General features: G+C 43.9%; 1 protein-coding gene across 1 annotated transcript in view; it reads right to left on the bottom strand.

The window, feature by feature from the left end:
* Positions 1–21,001, bottom strand: part of GALNTL6 (polypeptide N-acetylgalactosaminyltransferase like 6) — a 1,130,106-nt gene that overhangs the window by 59,468 nt on the left and 1,049,637 nt on the right. The window contains exon 9 of the mRNA XM_024750526.1: positions 2,081–2,302. Coding sequence (XP_024606294.1) covers positions 2,081–2,302 — 222 coding nt within the window. The remainder of the gene's footprint in view (positions 1–2,080; positions 2,303–21,001) is intronic.

The following is a 21,001-nucleotide window of genomic DNA, read 5'->3' on the forward strand; positions in this document are numbered from 1 at the left end:
GCCAAACTGTTCCCCCCCCCTCCCCAAGATTCTTTATAAATGCAGGTTATGGTTTAGTCAGGCAACGAGGGAAAATGCGATCAGTCGCAGTTTAGGTCGTAGCCAGGTTGGAATAAAAAATTACGTTTCCACATAGGGAAAAAACTGATGAGATTTTAACCTCGTCCCGAATCACACAGTGATACTGGGAGGTCTTGGAGAGTTTTCTTTTCTTTTTTTTTCATGGCTTTTTTTCAAAGCCAATGTAATGTCTTTACTGCAAAGAGGGAACTTTACACCCCATTTTGAGGGAGCTAGTGCAGGGGCTCCGTGGGCCAGCTTCTAGGGCACTGGCTTGTGATGGGTTCCGTGAGGCCTCGCCTTTGTGCAGCCAGAGACAGATGGTGTTGTCTTCTTCACAGATGCAGCCCACCATGCCCTTCCTGGTGAGGAAGCAGACTAATGAGGGTCTTCCTTGGTACCGGAGGCTGCGTTCGGGGCGAGCGTATGGTACGGCTCCAGACCCTTGCGTGCAGGCAGCATGACCTCCCTCGGCAGCCCAGTCCCTGCTCATCCGCAGTAAGAGCACCACCTCCAGACGCCATAGGGCGCACCACGGAGACTCCCCTGGGACCGCGGGCGCTCAGGGCCTGCGCGACCAGCGCTCCAGCCCCGCGGAGCTACCTTGAAGCCATCAGGCCAGCTACCAAGAGCAGCGCTTCCGGGAGCTGGCTCCGGAGGCAGAAGGGACTTGGCAGGCAGGGCTTCTTTCCCCTCCGCGTGCTTGACTCTGCCGTGGGGCGGGGCCGCGGGCTCTTGGAGTTTCCTACTAAGTCGCTAAGGCAGGACTGTTTTTAGATTATTAGGGAAAGATGGCAGACATAACCTTAACCCAAAAACTCGAAGAAGAAACTCACCTGCTTCTTGGGTAACAAATTCTTATGTCTTACAACACCTTAGACTAAGAAGGTTCTCTCTGGGGTCTACTTTAAATTGCTGCTGCTGTAAATTAAGCCGCTGGTAGATAACAAAAATGAATACCAGCGGAGTAATATTACTAATATTCCAGGGACGCTTTAGTGAAATCTTTAAGATGCAAAGGATCAGAGACCAAAATTACTCACTGAAACATCCACGATCAGGACCACGTGCATATACAAAAAAATATTAGGAGATGAAGGCTTGGTGCCAGCCTTCGCTCTGTCCTTCATGCCCGAGGTACCGCAGGTCAAGCAGAGGACCACCTCTCTACGGGCCCCTCAGCGAAACAAGCAGCGCACGTGTAACCTGCTGAACGCGTTTTCTGCCCGGAGCCAGGACGCTGGCTCACCCAAGGACGCTGTCCCAGCGCGCAGGCCTCCCCTGCCACGCCTGGGGGCCACCTGTTTTCAGAAACTAAGAGGAAAAGGCCACAGTAACGAGACTGAACAGAACTGAACCCAGCACAAAAGTCCTTTATGTGCCAAAATATAGATGCTTTAAATTGGGCAACTGGGGCCTTTCAGCTCTTTCCGTTTTAGATCATGAAGTAAAATTTAAAAGAAGCGCTCAGAGGCGGAAAGGTTGGTGCTTATTTAAGGAACCCATGAGGTCCCACATTTGTCCCAGTTCAGGGTATTGTGGAAAAGCGCATCTTCTTTTTATTTATTTATTAATTTAAAAAAAAAATTTTTTTTTTAAGCGCATCTTCTTGATTCTGCATTGCACAGCTGGTTAGGAAAGGCGCCCAGCCCCATCGGGGCACCTCGTCCTTGCACACGCCCATGGCAACCAGGCTGCGCGCGCAGCGGACAGGGAGGGATTTTACCGTGGACATCGGGTCACATTTATGTACACAAGAGCACGACGGACACTTTCATTCTCTGCAAGCTCTTAGGGCAATTTCACTAATCTCAAATAAACAGTTTCCAGGCGCATTTTTAAAGAATCAATTTGGGGAGTCAACAGTGGCCAGGGGTTCCAGGGGTGAGCTGAATGCCCTTCCCCAGCAATTCCTACAGAGGACATATATTTATGGGAGATCATTTCAGCTGACCCTGGCCGCAGGGCAAGGGAGCTGAGGGTTTCAGCAGCCCACTCCCACCCCCAGGGGGCGCCTCACCTCCCCCCAGGCTGCGGGTAGGGGCTCCACTGGAGGGTAGTACTCGGGCACGTCCCAGGCCACCGCCGCCATGAACCACTTGAAGTCCTTGCACTTGAGCTGTCTGCGCAGCTCCTTCTGCGCGGAGAGGTCCCCCGTGGACAGGTGCCGGTACTCCGGGCGCCGCTGGTAAATGTACTCGGCAAACTCATCCATCCAGGTCTCCGCCACCCGCTTCAGGTTCTGTGCAGCAGAAAAGAGGGTCAGTTATTGGCTTGTGCCCGCAAAGGTGGATTTTAGTTGCCCTCCAAAAGGACAAAGAAAGAAAAGAAATCAATCTCAGGAAGCTCTAGTTAGGAGTTTTCCTAACTGCGAGGGGTGTGAGATGATTAGCCCGAGGCCTTGCACACATTTCTGCTTCTGGCATGGGGTCCAACTGCCAATTAGAGAATTCACCAGAGCCAGTAAAAAAAATAACCCAGCTTGCAATCCCCTCTGCTTTCTCATCCCTCCTGTTATTTCACGGTGACAAATTCTTTGTTTTTCACATAGAGCTACAGGAGTTGGGCCTGGAGATGATGACATTGCTCTTAGGCATCAAATTGCTTAAACCCTTTCAAGGAACAGTGAGGGATCTTGGAAAGAATGAGGACAAACAAGCTGTTATTCTCTCAGTTACAGCGAGAGAGCCCAGTATTAACTAAATTCAAGACTTTGTGTTCTGGTGATGCTTTGGGCCACCGGATGCCCAGGAGAATTTAATAATTCCCTGCACAGTGAAGTCGGGCTAAGGAAGCACCAGGGGGCCAGTCTTCTCTGCAGATGGAGCCATGGGGGGAGGGAGCAGGGGACACGCACACTCCTTGGTGGCAGGGAGTGTGGGTGTTCAGGGTAGGAAGCTCAGCCCTTTCCCCAGTTTTGAGACTGAGCTAGGAACTTACACACTCTGGGCCTCAGATTCCTTGCCTGAAGAAGGAACATAGCAGAATGTCCCTCCATCAGGGGAGTGGTTGTAAGGTTAAGTAAAGTAACACCTGTCAGGGGCTTCGGCTAGTACCTGGCTCACAGTAGGCACTATGGCTATTAGAGCTATTGTACCTAGTAGAATAATATTACTGCAGCATTGGAAGACAGAACGCCTGGGTGTTGGGCTTGGCCATGGGTGAAATGACTTGTTCTTTGGTCTTGGAGAAGGGCCGTGGCTGCCATGAGGTGTTCTCTGACACTCCTTCACCCCTCGGTGCTGAGTGGTAGAGAGAACGCTGCCATGTCTGGAGCATCAGTTCTGATGCTTCTTAGGAGGGTGTCCCACAAGCTGTAGTTCCTTGTTGTTTTGTGTTCAGATTCCTTATTTGAAGCCCCCAGCTGGTGTGAATATTGACCCTTTCCAGCCTCTCATTTGCACTTAGAAGGTAACGTGAGCAGAATGTCTGGGAACTTGAATAAGACCCAGACACACCCAGATACAAGTGACTAAAGTAAAAACTAGGGATGTTTAGGAAAATTGCTTTGTCTTAAAAATTGCTACGGAATCCTAAATAGGGCCTGAAACTGTGCCTAGAGGTCCACTGGATTTGAAGACAGAGTCTCCAGATACCCTATCCCTAGTGGAATTGTACCCTTTTCTTTTTTCCCCATCACCCCTACCTCCAGCATCCCCGGGGGGCCTCTCCCACCTCATCCCCCGTGGACTCCTTGGTTAGCACATGTAGGGCTCAGTTAATCGGCAAGATGCAGAGAAGACACAGTGCCATGAAGACTACTCTGATTTCTTGGTTGCCTCTGTGTTCCTTCCTTTCGAAGCTTCCTGACGTGGAGAGAGTAAGGCTTGTTCCCTGAGGTGTTATTATTATTTGCTATCACTGTGCTGTCTGCCATCCCACTGGCATTGCCTGGCCCAGAACACCTTCTTTTCTCTGAGTCCAGTTTGCTTTGACAGATGATCAGAGTCGACGTTGTTCTGTTATAGTCTAGCCCTCGCCACAGACTCTGAGCTGCCCCATTTGTTTGGAGAAAGAAAAAGAAACGTGATATTTGGAGGTTGCTGCTCTGTCCTGGCACCAGGTACCACGTGCACACGTAACGTCCAAGTAGGAGTCTTCAGTATCACTTTGCCGTTTACCTTTCATTCTGACAAATGTTCGGGATGAAATGCGCTCTGTTGTCATTTGTCCTTGGACAGACAATTTTTATGGTTAGCAACAAGGCTCAAAGATAGAATGGAAAAAAGTTGGTTGATAATATTAAAACTTTATTTGTATTCAAATTAGATTTTTGGCTGTAGTTTCAACTTTTCTCCTATATTCCAATTATTAGGTAAAGTGAAAATATTTAATTTTCACCTACTTTGTACTTCTCTCATAAACAAAAATGAATATAGATAAGAAAATAGCAAAAAACAGAGGCAAAGAGCAGAGGAGAATTACCCAGGAATAATGAGAAAGTGATTTATTAAGTGGAGACATGCCTTAAAATTTTTGATAGCTTGCAAGAAAGATTTGTCACTAAGAAATCTATTTGACTTGGGTAAATAAGCACTTTTAGACTATAAGTGCTGTGAAGTTAGGGATAGATAGTGTTTTGGGTTTTGTTTTAAATTAAAAGGCCCTAGCACATGTGTGTGCTCATCTGGCCATGCTAATTGTGGAGTTAAGAAAAGACCATTTATAAAATGAATATGAAGAAATTCCTAGCGTGTGCATGTATCTGTTGATAAAGGCACTGAAATAAAAACAATATTTTAAAAAGCACTGTTGCTAAAGGGTAGATATTTGTTGCTTTGGGTTTTTGAAATAGAAATAGTAATTATTGTGAAAACTCAAAGAAGAACTGACCAGTTCAGATGCGTTCAATTGGAAATGGCTGCAACGGTCAGGATGAATGTTTGCCAGAATAAATGACATGAATAAGTGGAAGAGGCAGGAGATGGCAAGTTGGAAGATTGTCAGCAACGTCAGGGAAGCTGCAGGGTAGTTAACCTGGGAACCAGGCAGGTAGCTTTTGCCTTTTCACATCCTGTTCAAATCGAACTACTTGATCGAAGGTTAGGTTTGCGGATTTCCCAAACGCTCCAAAGAAAGCAGGAAGATCATGGACATACCCCAGGGATAAGGAATGTCAAATCATGGAGCCCTTTTGCGGTAGCTTTCAGGAGATGAGGAAAGAGAACCAGCAGAATAATTGCAAAAACTAATTGCCGGTGTCTCTCCAGCAAGGAGGGTTACGTGAACATTTTGACATACTTGTGGATCCTGACCGTTTTCATGTTCTGATGACTCATCGGACATCCTCCACTGCAGATGCTCTGTTCTCTGAATGGAGTTTCCCGCCAGGAGGAAACTTTCTCAAGTGTCAATTATTATAGTCAAGGGACAGTCTAGAGCGGTGCAGGTGACTGGCCAAATCATATCATTCTGAAGGCATTGTTCCAGAAATAACAATACACTATGTGAATCTAACCCTGTCATTGTGTATCAGTACTTAGCTTTGGGGAAACCATTGGAACCTCAGCTGAGAAATGTTATAAGCAGTTGCAAGAAGCATTTCATTGGTCTTTCATAGATGGTAGAATAAATCCACCCACTGCAGGAAATAGAGCAATCTCATACGGGAACACATGTATCTCTACACTCAAATACATGGAGGTGATGGGGTAGGAGCAAAGCAGTATTTCTCACCTAAACATTCATCGCTGGGTGCACAGGGACAGAACCGTGAAACGGACATCCCAATGACACATCTTGCCCATGATGGTAACAAAGAGAAAAGGAAATCAATCTGAGTTGGCCCATCTCTCCTGAGATTGAATAAACGTTGGTGATGGTGCTAAGATGTTAAAAATTAGTTATGAAGAGGAAAGAAAGAAGGAAGTTCGGACACTGGGAGATCTATACATGCAATCATTCTTTCCCAAACTCTCAGGAGTTGGGTATAAAAGTTGCCTTATATATGTGGAGCTAGGTGTTAGCTGGGATTCCTGGTTTTTGAGACTTAAATGAAATTGCATTAACCCCAAATGACACATTCCTGTCTTCCTTAAGATTTGTGCGGCTTCCCGGGGATGTGGGTTCCCACATTCATCCTTCACTTTGATGTCCTGTTTGGGGATCCTTCCTTCTTTCCTGCTGGCATCCCGCCCGGGGCTTGCTCGCTACCTCGGTCATGCCGAGCTGAGTGGGTCACACACCCACTGTTCCTCACCTCTCAAACACGTCTCGGGTAGATGAGCGAGGCCTAGACTTGGAAGATGTGAGGGCAGTGGCAGAGACAAAGCTGACGACAGGAAGATGGAAGCTCTGACTTCTTTCATATTCTTTAGCTCCTATAGAGAATTTCTTCCTGGACAAAATTTCCTCCCTGTCCTTTGGCCTCCTGACATGTGCTGTCCTCAGTATTTCCCTCTTATGTCTCTCTTGCAGGGCTGTACCAGAATATGTCATTCCTTCTTCCTTTTCATGCCGAGTAAGTCAGCTTTCTCACTACCTGTCTCTGCTTCTCCTGGCCAGACGCTGAGGCTTACCTTTCCATAACCAACAAGTCCTTTCCAGGTGTTTTGCTAAACAAAGGTCATTCCCCTAAAAGAAATTAAACAGCTGGTTCTTGAATTACGCCCACCCAACTTTTGGTCACATACTGGCTGGTGGCCTGCTATTGAAGACATTCCACAGTAGGTCCCTAAGTGTCCTCTCCAGTTTTATTCTCCTCCACGGAACTCTGCTCAGGAGATCTGCTCTGGTCATTGCCACTCCTTGTTAATGAAACAAGGAGGCCACCGGACTGAGGTGGCTCTAATGCCTTGGTGGCCTGTGTAAGCAAACCGAAATGTAGCTTGTAAACGCCTCCAGGTTACAAGATCAAAACCTAAGGCCAGGGCCTTCCCTGGTTGCGCAGTGGTTAAGAATCTGCCTGCCAATGCAGGGGACACAGGTTCGAGCCCTGGTCCGGGAAGATCCCACATGCTGTGGAGCAGCTAGGCCCGTGAGCCACAACTACTGAGCCTGCGCTCTAGAGCCTGCAAGACACAGCTCCTGAGCCCACGTGCCACAACTACTGAGCCTGCGCTCTAGAGCCCGCGTGCCACAACTACTGAAGCCCACACACCTAGAGCCTGTGCTCCACAACAAGTCACTGCAATGAGAAGCCCGAGCACCGCAATGAAGAGTAGCCCCCGCTCGCCGCAACCAGAGAAAGCCCGCCCGCGTGCAGCAACGAAGACCCAACGCAGCCAAAAATAAATAAATTAAAAACAAAATACAAAAACCCTAAGGCCAGCCCATCACAACCAACCAACCAGCTTTCAGCTACAGCCCATCAATGATTTCCTTCCTTTGCTTCTGCTGTTTCTCTGATCTGTGTAAGTCTTTCCCCAGCTCCTGTGGGTGGAGCATTTCTAACCACTTCCTGTCTGGCGCTGACTAATTTGAATTGATTTTTGCTTAGATAAACTCTTAAAAATTTTGTCTCATTTTATCTTTTTACACAGGGAACCTACTTATACTAAAGAATTTATCCGGAATTCAAATTTAACTGGGCGCCCTGTATTTTTATTTGCTGAATCTGGCAACCCTACTCCCGACGTCCATAATAGGCATATAATATACACCCCATGAATGTTTCTGAATTGATTAAGTGGCTGTACGTGCAGAGTCTGGCATATTTTGATGCTGTTGCCAATACAGAGTGAATGCTTTGCTTCGGTGGAAATCATTCCAGAGAAGCTTCAAGCTCTCTGCACAGAAGCCTGCTATGACACACAGTTGACCTAAATATGCTTCCCAGTCCTACTGCTTTTCTGTTTCTAATGAGGGTGGGGTGTCCTGCTGGCCCTCTATCTGTGAAGCAAGCAGGGGGGGCAGCCACGGGCTCATGACAACAGCAGTGCTCACGGGTAGCTAGAGGTGAGTGTGCCACGTGGCTGGAACTGACAATTTATGGCTCACTGTTGGTTAAACTCAGTCAGAAAATAAGTAGATGAAGACCTCTGTCTCTGCACCCCTGGGCTGAGCTCCGTCCCGGCTCCTAGTGTAGTGTGGACAAAGGGGAGTTGGGGAGAGGGTTCGATCCCATTCAAGGTGGGTCCAAGAGGTTTTCACCCACTAGGGTTGCACCCAGCATGGGACTCCTGTAACAGAGGAAGGTAGCTCCTGTGGCTGAGGAAGACCTTTATTTTCTGGTGTACGAAGCAAATGAAGGATTTCTCTATTTCTCTGTTTTCAAAAGCTGCAGACCTTTGTTCTTCTTGAATGACAAATGAAATAAAAACTGTTATGCTGAGCACCTCTGTGCACACGACATTGAGAGCCTCCCCTGTTTTTATGTCACCCCCTGTGCTTCCTTGTGTAATGACAAGCCCCCGTATTCAACCCAAAGTGGTATTAACGTCTCCCTTCTCTGTGTTGCCCAAATCATTATTAACTCACGTAACACATTCAGCCCTGTAGTAGAGACCTTTAGAATTCGAGTCGTTTTCAGTGCATTCTCCAGTGCTACATCTTTCCTTAATTCTAATACTCATCGGGTGTCTGAATTGATAGTTTACCAGGAACACTTAATCACTTTGCTACCTCAGTCATGGGAACAGATTTCAGCTTTGACTGATCATCTTCACCATAAAGCATGAAGAAAGTAGATATTTCTATTAAGCCTGCTGCTTCACCAAATGACACAAGTCTATCCACTAATTTTTTTTTTCCCCCCAGCAACACTTTAGACTCTATGGCTCCAGTATCCTGAAAATTCAATCCCTATTCTGTTTCTGAGCATATTATCTGGGGGCTGATTGTTTCTCCGGCCGGCAGGCCACCCTGTGCATGTGAATTACCTGGGCCACCTCACCTCAGTCGCGTGTTTCTGCTTCTTTGTGGCGGGTGCAATCATACGTGCCCACTGGTGTGACCCCAGTGCACATGCTGCGCTTGAGTCAATGTTAAGCTATTGTATTATGGTGGCTTGAGTAATAGATTTCTCTTTCTTCAGCTATCATTTTTTCCGGTGGTTTTTCCAGAAATTGCTGATAACCAACAAAGCCAGTCTCACCAGCAAGGTGCGTATTTGTCACAGTCACTTCTCCAGCAAGGAATTGCACCACTCTCCCATGACTCTGAAACTTCTGCTTTGATTGAAATGCGTTTCTTTTCTCCTCTTTGTAGCTTAAGAGCACTTCAGTAGCTCCTGAGTCCCGCCCCAAAGCCCTCTTATCACTGATGATGTGATAAATGTCATCATGGCTACAGCTCAAAAGAGGATCTTTTTCAGAGAGCCTCAACTCAGCACAATTATTTAGCCCAGCGGTATTTTTCTCTGATCTAGAGACTTCTTTGAAGTCAGTGGGATGCGTTCAGCATGAGGAGAGGATGGCTAATCTCGTCCTAAAAAGAGGCTTCTCTGACAGGCAATTTCCTCTCTCTTCTTCCCCAAGGCTGTGCAGGCTGTCTGCAAGTGGTTACATGCTCTTGGCTGGTTTGATATAATTATATCTCTATTATATTTTTTGACCAAATATTTTGGATATTTATGGTAGTGTTTCTGATAGCATTTGATGTAGGCTTTAGATATAGAACAAACAAAAACTAACTCCCCAAATTATTTAACTACCTATCTTATTAAAAATGCACGTAAGCCTAACTTTAAAATGGTTTTATTGAGGAATAATTGATAGGCAATAAACTACTCGTGTTTAAAGTGTACAATTTGGTATACTTTGACATGTGTATGTATTACTGAAACCATCATTGCAATCAAGATAATGAACATATCCATCACCTCCAATCGTTTCCATATGCCTCTTTGAAATTTCTCTTCCATCTCCTTTCTTAGGCACTTCTACCATCCCCAGGCAATCACTGATCTATTCAAAAAACTTTTTTTATTAAGACTTTATGTCTTTAGAGCAGTTTTTGGTTCACAGCAATGTTGAGGGGCAGGGGCAGAGATTTCCCATGTGCGTCCTGCCTCTAGAGACGCATAGCCTCTCCCACTATCCATATCCCCACAGAGTGGTACATGTATTATAGGAACACACCATAATCACACAAAGTTCACAGTTTACATTAAGGGTCACTCTTGGTGTTATACACTGATCTACTTTTCATCACTATAATTTAGTTTGCATTTTCTAGAATTCTAAATATAATCATAAAATACGTGCTTTTTGTCTGGCTTCTTTCACCTAGTGTAATTATTTTGAGGCTCACCCACGTAGTTGCATGTACTACTTTTTATTATATTTTATAGACTACATATGGATAGACCACAATTTGTTTATCCATTTACGTGTTGATGGGCAACACAGAAATACAAAAGATCATAAGAGACTACTGTGAAAAATTGTATGCCAGCAAACTGGGCAACCTAGAATAAACTGATAAATTTCTAGAAATGTATAATCTACCAAGACTGAACCGTGATGAAATAGAAAATCTGAACAGACTGATTACTAGTAAGGAGATGGAACAGGTAATCAAAAACATTCCAACAAGCAAAAGTCCAGGACCAGTGGCTTCACTGGTGAATTCCACCAATTATTCAAAAAAGAATTGGTACCAATTTTTCTCAAACTCGCCCCAAAAATAGAAGAGAACTCTTCCAAACTCATTTTACGAGGCCAGCATTACCCCGATACCAAAACCAGACAAGGATGCCACAGGAAAAGAAGAATTACAGGCTGGTGTCCCTGATGAACATAGATGCAAAATTCCTCAACAAAATATTAGCAAACCAAAATCAGGAATACATTAAAAGGACCACATACCATGATCAAATGGGGTTTATTCCAGGAATGCAGGGATGGTTCAACATTTACAAATCAGTCAGTGTGATATACACCACATAACAAAATAAAGGGTAAAAAAATCATACGATCATCTCAATAGCTGCAGAAAAAGCATTTGATAAATTTAACATACATTTATAATAAAAGCTCTCAGCAAAGTGGGTATAAAGGGAATGTTCCTCAACATAATAAAGGCTACATATGACAAGCCCACAGCCAATATCATACTCAACAGTGAAAAGCTGAAAGGATTTCTTTTAAGATCAGGAGCAAGACAAGGATTCCCACTCTCATCACTTTTATTCGACATAGTATTAGAAGTCCTAGCCACAGCAATTAGATAAGGAAAAGAAATAAAAGGAATCCAGATTGGAAAGGAAGAAGTAAAACTGTCACTATTTGCAGATGACATGATACTACATATATAAAATCCTGAAGACCCAATTAAAAAACTGTTAGAACTAATACATAAATTCAGTAAAGTTGCAGGATACAAAATCAATACACAAAAGTCTGTTGCATTTCTATACACTAATAATGACCTATCAGAAAGAGAAATGTAAAAAGAATCTCATTTACAATTGTATCAAAAGAATAAAATACCTAGGAATAAACTTAACCAAGACCTGCCTATCGAAAACTGTAAGATATTAATGAAAGAAACTGAAGAAGACACAAATAAATGGACAGATATTCCATCCTCTTGGATGGGACGAATTTAACAAACATAACTCTGAAATATTGCAGGTTTGGTCCAGACCACCACAATGAAGCAACTGTCACAATAAAATGAGTCACATGAATTTTTTGATTTCTCAGTTCGTATAAAAGTTATGTTTACACTATACTATACTGTAAAGTTATTTACACTGTAGTATGTACTATACTATACTATATACTATACTATAAAGTTATTATTTATACTGTAGTCTATTAAGTGTGCAATAGCATTATGTATAAAAAATGTACATACCTTAATTAAAGCTACTTTTTTGCTAAAACACGCTAATCGTCATCTGAGCCTTCAGCAAGTCATAACCTTTTGGCTGGTGGAGGGTCTTGCCTCGATGTTGATGGCTGCTGACTGGTCAGGGCAGGGGTTGCTGAAGGCTGGGGTAGCTGTGACGGTTTCTTAAAATAAACAACAGGGGAGTCTGCCACGTCCATTGACTCTTCCTTTCACAGATGATTTCTCTGAAGCACGACATGCTGTTGGATAGCATTTTCCCCACAGTAGAACTTCCTTCAAAACTGGAGTCCATCTTCTCAAACCCTGCCGCTGCTTTATCAGCTGAGTTTATGTCATTTTATGAATCCTTTGTTGTCATTTCAACAATCTTCACAGCATCTTCACCAGGAGTAGATTCCATCTTAAGAAACTACTTTCATTGCTCATCCCCAAGAAGCAACTCCTCACCCATTCAAGTTTTATCATGAAACTGCAGCAATTCAATCACATCTTCAGGCTCCACTTCTAATTCTAGTTGTCTTTCTCTTTCTACCGCATCTCCCCCTACTTCCTCCACTGAAGTCTTGAACCCCTCAAAGTCATCCCTGAAGGTTGGAATCAACTTCTTTCAGACTCCTTTTTAATGCTGATATTTTGATCTCTTCCCACGAATCGTGAATGTTCTTAATGGCAACTAGAATGGTGAATTCTTTCCAGAAAGTTTTTATTTACTTTGCCCAGATCTATCAGAGGAATCACCATCTATGGCAGCTATAGCCTTAGGAAACGTTTTTCTTAATAAGACTTGAAAGTAGAAATTACTCCTTGATCCGTGGGCCACAGAATGAACATTGTGTCAGCAGGCATGAAAACAACATTAATCTCATTGTTCGTCTCCATCAGAGCTCTTGGATGACCAGGTGCATTGTCAATGAGCAATAATATTTTACAAAGCATCTTTTTCTTGAGCAGCAGGTCTCAACAGTGGACTTAAAATATTCAGTAAACCATGTTGTAAACAGAGGTGCTCTCTTTTTATCTTTCATAGTTTCTGTGGGTCAGGAACTTGGGAGTGGTTTGACTAGGCAATGTGGCTTCTATTTCTCATGAGTTTCAGTTGGCTTTTGGCTGACGAACCAGTCATCTTAAGCCTCAAAGGGGGCTGGAAGATCTTCCAAAGTGGCTCCCTCACGTGTCTGGCAAACCGGTGCTTGCTATTGGTAGGAGGACTCAGTTTCCTCCACGTGGGCCTCTTTACAGGGCTGTGTGGGTTTCCATGTCATGACATGGTGGCAGGCCTCCCCCAAAGCCAGCCATCCAAGAGATCAAGGTGGAAGCTGCAGTGCCTTTTATGACCTAGCCTCAGAAGCAAAAATAGGATGACAGGGCAAAAAAACATGCTTTCTGTTTCGTTTTGTCTTATTTTTCTCATCCCTTAAGACCGTATTTGGCTGAGATTGAGGGTCAGAACATGATGGAATTATTTTTCATGACCTAAAAAAAAATGATGAGAAAGTGGAGATAACCAGTTGTTGTGGGAATTGTCGAAGGGGTGCCGATAGAAACAGAAGTCTCTGTGTTCCAGTGAGGATGTATGGCCCACAGCTAGATGATGGCCAGCCTGTCTGAGTCTATCCAGGACCCAAACAAGTTCTGGCACGTTGAGGACCGAAGCGCTGGTTCCTCCAGAGGCAACACCACAAGCTAGAAGTTGATGCTGTTACTGGGAATGACGGTGGTGGTGTGGCTTCTCCCATGACTTTACGTGGCGGGGGCGGGGTGGCAGGCAGAGGCAAGCGGGAGCACAAGGCAAAGGGCAGATCTTACGTGCTGCAGAGTGGGAACTTCCTCTGACAAATAGGTATGTGAGCACGCAGAGGAAGACTTTGGGGGTGTCTAGAGACACCTGGGAATGATGGGAAGGGCGTTCACCTGGCAGTCAAGCCCATGGTGTCTCCTGCTGTCACAACCTGAGTGCAAAGGACAGTGTGATCTCATTTGTGGATGATGATTATTGATCCATTTGCTATATATATCGCATATCATGTATATATGTCACAACCAGCATCTTCTAACCATCAGCCAAGGAGAGTATCTAGTGTTTTGTTCCTCCACAAGAACACCCACAGCAAGCAGTCCAACAAATTGTGATGGAACTAAATGGTGCTGAAGCATTGTTCTATCTGTTATTAGAAGACCCTGTTTTAGTTTCCATACTTTCAAAAAAGGCAAAAAAAAATCTTTATGTTTTTAACAGCTCACACAGGGTTCTTAAGTTGAAAACTACATCTGTTCAAAGTTTAGGCAATCTGTGAAATTTTATTTTTATAAAGCATTTTCCAAATTAGAACACCAAGAGCATCCGGACACCACAAAGCCGCCCATTGGTTTCTGATCGTTTCTCAGTTTATAGAGTAGCAAGTGGAACTGTTTTCTCCACCTCAAATGACATGAGAAAGGAAACGTGCTTGGGCTGGAATTGTAGCTGGAGATGGAATTCTTGCCATGAACTAATAAACAACTGGAAACAAGGGTGATTAGAATGGAAATGACACAGCAGAGGCCTCCAGCAGCGTCACTCTGCATTTACACATCTCAGGGTAAGAAGCTAATTCCCCTGAATGAGTCCCTCTGAGCCAGGCGCTCGTGCGATTTCATCGTCCAGTTGAGGTCCTAAAAGGCAGAGTCACAAAGCAGCCAGTTCTGCTCCCTCTTGCAAGAGTTGCAGTTTTGGTTATGGAGATTATGGCAAACTTGTGGGAGTTTGGGGGAAAAGTACATAGAGGAAATAAGAAGAAGACCAAACAAAAAGTTAGTTTTGAGAAGTTTGGTGGGAAATTGCTGAATTTTAAAGTAATGTTGTCTTTACCTCGCATATTTTGTTCACGAAACTTTCAACTGGTAAGAGACTGTACCCGTCAGTGATTTGCTACTTCACTTTCTGTTTTGGTGTCTATGTTTGGTATGAAAATTCTATGCTTTACCTCCATATTATTTAAGCATTTTAGAGACAAAGTGTGATTCTGTTGTTTTTTGTTAAATGAAGAGCTAAAAAACATGGATGCTTAAAATTCTCAGACCACTGGGGTAGGAATTAAGGGAGCAAGTGAGGGTCAAGCCGTGGGGAACACATTTGTGTTTCACGTTTTCCCATCTCCTCTCCCTAGGTCCTTGGCAGATGGATTAGTTTTACCTTTCCTTATTTTCCTCACATGCAAAACAAGCGGTAGAAAAAGGGACATCATTGAAGGTTAGTATGAGTGCTGTACAGGCAGAAACATCTCTAGTGGGGACTGTCCTTGGGTGAGGTGACATTCTGTTACAAAGGGAGGCTTGATTTAATTAAAAGGTCCAATGCTCCTGGTTTAGGATATGGGGCAAGCTGTATGCATTTCTGCCTGGCACATGGTGGGCACTTGATAAATATTTATTGAAGAATTTCTGCAGCCTGAGCCTTCTTTGTGGCAAGAGATGACATTTATCTTCATAACCCACAATGGACTCATCAAACCTCAATGATTTATTGAACCATTATTGTCACATAATAAAGTTATGATTGATTTTTAGGGAAGCTATCAGGAAAAATGATGAAATACTATTTATGGAAATGCTTGAATTTTTTTTTTTTTTTTTGCGGTATGCGGGCCTCTCACTGCTGTGGCCTCTCCCATTGCGGAGCACAGGCTCCAGATGCGCAGGCTCAGCGGCCATGGCTCACGGGCCCAGCCGCTCCGCAGCATGTGGGATCTTCCCGGACCCAGGGCACGAACCTGCATCCCCTGCATCGGCAGGCGGACTCTCAACCACTGCGCCACCAGGGAAGCTCAAGATGCTTGAATTTTTAAATAAAAATTTCAATATGGAGATTCCTCAAAAAATTAAAAGTAAAATTACAGTAGGATCCAGCTTACCCCTCTTCTGGGTATTTTTCTGAAGAATATGAAATCACGAATTTGAAAAAAATATATGCACCCTATGTTCATTGCAGCATTATTTACAATAGCCAAGATATGGAACAAGGTAAGTGCCTATCAACAGATGAATGGATAAGAAAGATGTGGTATATATACACAATGGAATATTACATAGCCATAAAAAGATGACATTTGCCCTTTGTCACATGGATGGACCTTAAAGTTATTATGCTAAGTGAAACAAGACAGACAAAGATAGACAAACACTGTGATTTTACTCATATGTGGAATGTACAAAACAAACATACAAAAAAACAAAATAAATGAACAAGCCAAACCAAAGAAAAACAAACACGTAGACTTAGAGAACAGAGTAGTGGTTACAGAGGGGAAATGGGGGCAAATTGAGTAAAGGGGACCAGCTGCATGGTGATTGATGGAAACTAAATTTTTGGTGGTGAGCACTGCAGTGAATACAAAAGTAGAAGTATAGTGCTGTACACACGAAACTTACATAATGTTATAAATCAATTTTACCTCCATAAAAGTAAATTTTAAAAGTGCCATCTAAATAGGAGAGATTATATTTTAAAATATGGCCAGGAGGGGAGAGAAACACATGATAGCAGTAGGTGAAGCATTTAGTTCTTGCCACGAGTGCTGGACAGACTTATTGCCCTTTTGGTTACACTGTAAGGAAGAATTTGAAATAGTTATTGTTTTGAGAGGAATTGCGTCTGCAAAGAAGTCCTAGCCATTTATGAAAGCTGTCTTTTGGGAAGAATTCATTATTTTCTGCTCTTTGGGGGAAAGCCCATGATAGGCCACCGTGTCCCCAAACTCAAGGACAGTTTCAAACGAGGCATCTGGATCCTGCAGCTTTCAGAGAAGTCGGACGAAGTGCGGGCTGCTGCCGGCGGCCAAGGTAGTGGTGCTCCGGCTCTATTTGCTGGGCAGCTTCGTGAGAATCAACTGGTTTACAGTCATGACGGGGGAAAGGTCACTTTGTGGGGGAGTCGATTTCCCATTCATCACCATCCTTGATTGCCTTCTTGGCGATTTCATTTTCTGACCTCAAACTAGTCCTTTTGAAGAAAATCTGGCAAAATCTGGTTTTTGTGGGCTCTCAGAATCCTGGATGGGTAGTCCACGCACGTCTCTCAGGTCTGGCCCTCCCCGAGCCTGTGTGCAACGGTCGCTTAGGACCCAGCTTATCTAAATCCAACCTCAGCATCTGTCCCTTCCTCTCATCCCTGTATCTGTACCTTTGTGTCTCAGATGTGACGACAAAAACTTTGCAGTCACGTCTGACCTCTCTATTCTTGCACAGGGTGGCAAATCAATGAAAATCTCCCAGGAAGTTTTCTTTACAGATGCTTCTTGCATTCAAAATGTTACTTTCTTTAGTCTTTCTCTCCTTTAATATTTACCTGTTGGCTGATCTTTCCATTTTACCCCTTCTATTTTTACCCTGGCACTTCCTGTTCAAAATCCCCGAGTGCCTCCCTGCAGTCGGTAAGGGAAAGGTATACATCTTGGCCTGCATTCTGTCTCCACTGCACCGTCCCAGTTTAACTGCGGCAGCCCAAACGCAATCCTTTGTCACTCTCTGTTTGCTCATTCCTACCTGGCCCTCTTCTCCTGCTGGGGCTCCCCCAGGACTCCCGGCCACTCCAGTTTGTTGCGAGCATTGGACAGACACAGTCCCAGCTCTGCTCGTGGGACGTTTCATCTCCATCCCCTTTAACAATCCATTATTATGGGGATTTGACTTTGGCTTTATAGCTCTTATCCTGAAATTTGGACAGTGGTTGCCATGACATGCAAGATGAAATTTAAAAAAGAACAGTTATCGATCTTACATCAATGGCAAAACACAGAAGGATACAATCCCCCAGTTTGGGCATCCCTTACAGACTCAGGGTGAGGGTCGGGTCCTGCTTTGTCTCCTGTGCAGCCGAGTAAGCCTCCAGGACCCCACCCACAGTCTGCAGGGCTGCCCTGCTCTGCAAGGGGCCCTGCTGGGGACACGCTCCGGCCACGTGTTCCGAGGGGACCACATCGTCCTGCATCAGCTGGTGTGTTTAGCCGTGGGGTGGCTATTCTGTGCCTCTGTTATGTCACTGGTCTCAGGTCCAACGGCATGATTGCCTCAAACACACTGGCATTCACAGGGAAGTCTGAGGTGCCCGAAGTGGCTTCTGCAGGGCACGTGGCTCAAGACACAGCCTGTCGCAGTGAAGGGTCTCCTAGGAGGGTCTCCACCGAGGGTCTCCCCCGCTCTGCCACTCAGCCACTTGGCTGTTCACGCCTTTGTGTAAAGGACAGTCAGTGCCATCCCAAGGAGGGGATGTCTGTCCCCTCGACCCTGGGGACTTTCTGGTCCCCCTGCAGCACTAGGGGTGGGCAGCCCTTCCCTCAGGGACTGGCCATTTGCCCCTGGAGAGAAGGTATCACAGCTGTGCCCGGTGTTCTGACATTGGACCCCGAGCTAACATGGTGAAACGTTTGGTTTTAGTCATGACACGTGGACACTCTGATTCCCTGATGAAGCTGAATTGTAGGGCACAATGTCCCAGAATTTTGCATTTGGTGGGAATTGACATAGGGAAGCTAATTCTTATTCTTGCCAAATAAGGGCATTAATAAAAATCTACCATCTCTTATACTGTCATAAGACGAAAAAAAAAAAGCCTAAGATTGCTGCATAAAAAGATGTTATTAAATGGAATCGACTTAGCTTTGTGATTCTCATTTTTCTCAGTTCACTGAGGCTGGGTGAAAAGTGGGCCAGGAACTGGTCCACCGGTCCCGAGTTTGGGAACCACGATTCTGCGAACCGTGTTCATCTAACTGAAGTATCCTTGAAGGTCTGCTTTCAGTGCAGCGGCTAGTGTACCCCATCCCCTCCTCTTCCCGCCACCACACACATCTTTACAACACGTTTGAACAACTATCCATATTTGCTGTCTTGTGTTGTCCTCTAATGGTTTCGTGTGTAGACATCTTGTCTCTTCCAGCCAGACTGTAATGCTAGGTAAATAGAAGGCACTGACTAGCTAATTATTTGAATTTATTTCTATGATACATGCTGGTTTGCTATTTAGAGGACTGCAGGCTAGTCACACGTGTGTGTGTGTGTGTGTGATGCGTGTGTGTTGTGAAAGTCAGCTGGAGTCCTCTATTTACATAGGTACATAAATGAAGGGTGCACATTTCTGAAGAAATAAGTGAGCTTTGTGATAAGAAAATAAGCCTGTGGAGTTTCCTCCATCTTTCTCTCCGTTTCCTGCAAGGCTAGAAGGATGAACTCCCTCTTGTGTGGACCTGGCCCTGCATTTGAGCATCTGTAAAGTCTCCGCATTTGTGATGATTCAGTGATACTGCAGGGTGTAGCAGCTAGTTGAGATTCTCCCACAAAATATCAGAATTGTTTTTCATTTTAATACGTTTTTTTATTTAAAAAAATCATAAAATGTTTCTTAGAGTGACAGCTGAGCCTCAATATTTATGACTTCCTGATTGCTCTAGCAGTTTAGAGAAAAAATAAAAAGGAGCCTCAAGTAAAATTTAAGTGGAAAAGATTAAAATTCAGAATTATGGACTTTTTTTCATTTGAATAAATCCTCACTCTTCGCTGGAAATTTTATGTGCCAGCCCGTTTCCCTATAGTTGACAGTCTTTGAAGAAGGACTTAATTTCTTTCTTTGAAGTATGTGAACAGAGTTATTTTTTGAAGATCTGCACAACTCCCTCCCACCCCCCAGCTTCTAGACTCTACTTTTGGCTGCAAACCAAGCACACACACCACCCATCTTGCAAATAAAAGATTCAGTTTGGGACACAAGCGTGGAGCGTATGAGTGAGTGAAATGGACAAACGACGGAACATCATTATCTTGGGGATGTTTTAAACTGCTACTACTTATGATAGCCACACAGCTGATTTATGGTATGTGCTCAAAACTGTTCAGTCATTTCCCTTTTTGGGCGTTCATGAGTTTTCAGATTCATATGTATTAAGTCTTATGCCTAAATTAAATCATATTTCCTAACCCCCAATGCAGCTCTTTAATCACTTTGTGATTGGTTTCTTTTCCTCAAATAATATGTTTCTCTAACAACTTAATGGAGTATGTTATTAACGTCTGATTAATCTTTTGCGGACGGAGGAATAATGTGACTACCTCCCTTCAAGGTGTATGTAATGTAACTTCATTACTATTAACTCAAACTGCTGTAAGAGAGATTATGGTGTGCCCAAGAAAACAAAGAAAACGGACATCATTGACAAATAATCTCAGAAAGGGAATAAGGCAAAATCCTCCTTCCCCAAAAAGGACTCACTATAAATGAGAATTTTATTATACTTCATTAAAATGTTTACGTTTTAGTAAGACCTTAGACCTGCGGCATTTTCTTGTCTTAGTTTTTCCTGACTCATTAATTCTTTCAGCACATCTTGGTGAGTGACACCGACCCTTGTTCTAGGTGCCGGGAGAATAGTAGCAAATAATTCCGAGAGAAACTCTGCCTTTGTGGGATTGATACTCTCATGAATCCTGATGAACTAGTTTATATTTTTTTAAAAGCTTGTTGTGTGAGCTTACTGAACTTTATATAAAAGACTTGATTATATATTGCAGCCTTATTAGTAAAAGAACAAACATGAATCATTTGGGATTAGATTCTTAGGGGAACGTGGTGCAGAGGGTGGTGGTGAAACACCCTTTTTCTAGAGCTGGGGTCTTAGCAGTAGCAGGTACAGATTGTGGTGCCTGAAATTGATGGAGCGACGAAAAAAGGGACGCAGAAAACGGGAATTGTCAGGATTGTTTCCAGAAGGTATCATGACCACGTTCTCCCAAACATTGTAAAAAAGGCAGAAGAGAAAAGCATCCTTGCGTCTGGTCTAAGATAAAGGTTTTACTCAAAACAATAACTTAAAAAAAAAAAATCTTGGACTTGACCAGTTTTGGAATTTTGAGGATGGGGTAAAATTTTAGGCAGAGCTGGCCCTGATTAAGAATGAGAGGAAGGCGGAGTTTGGGAGACACCTCTCCCCATCCTGTTTACCCTGTTCTCCATCTGACTTATCCTGTTACACTCCCTGTGAGGGGTCCATTCTGAAGACCTGGGATTAAACCCCAACTTTGCTATTTGTCACTTGTGTACGTGAAAGAGCCACCTTGCTAAGCCTCAGTTTTCTCATCTACAAAATAAAGATAAGAATATTAAGCTCCGAAAGTATAGACGAGGACTAAATATAATATGCAAATATAGTAATATATAAATATAATGTATGTGCAA

This window comes from Neophocaena asiaeorientalis, unplaced genomic scaffold, assembly GCF_003031525.2.
Source record: "Neophocaena asiaeorientalis asiaeorientalis breed wild unplaced genomic scaffold, Neophocaena_asiaeorientalis_V1.1 scaffold180, whole genome shotgun sequence".
NCBI classification, from domain to species: Eukaryota; Metazoa; Chordata; class Mammalia; order Artiodactyla; family Phocoenidae; genus Neophocaena; species Neophocaena asiaeorientalis.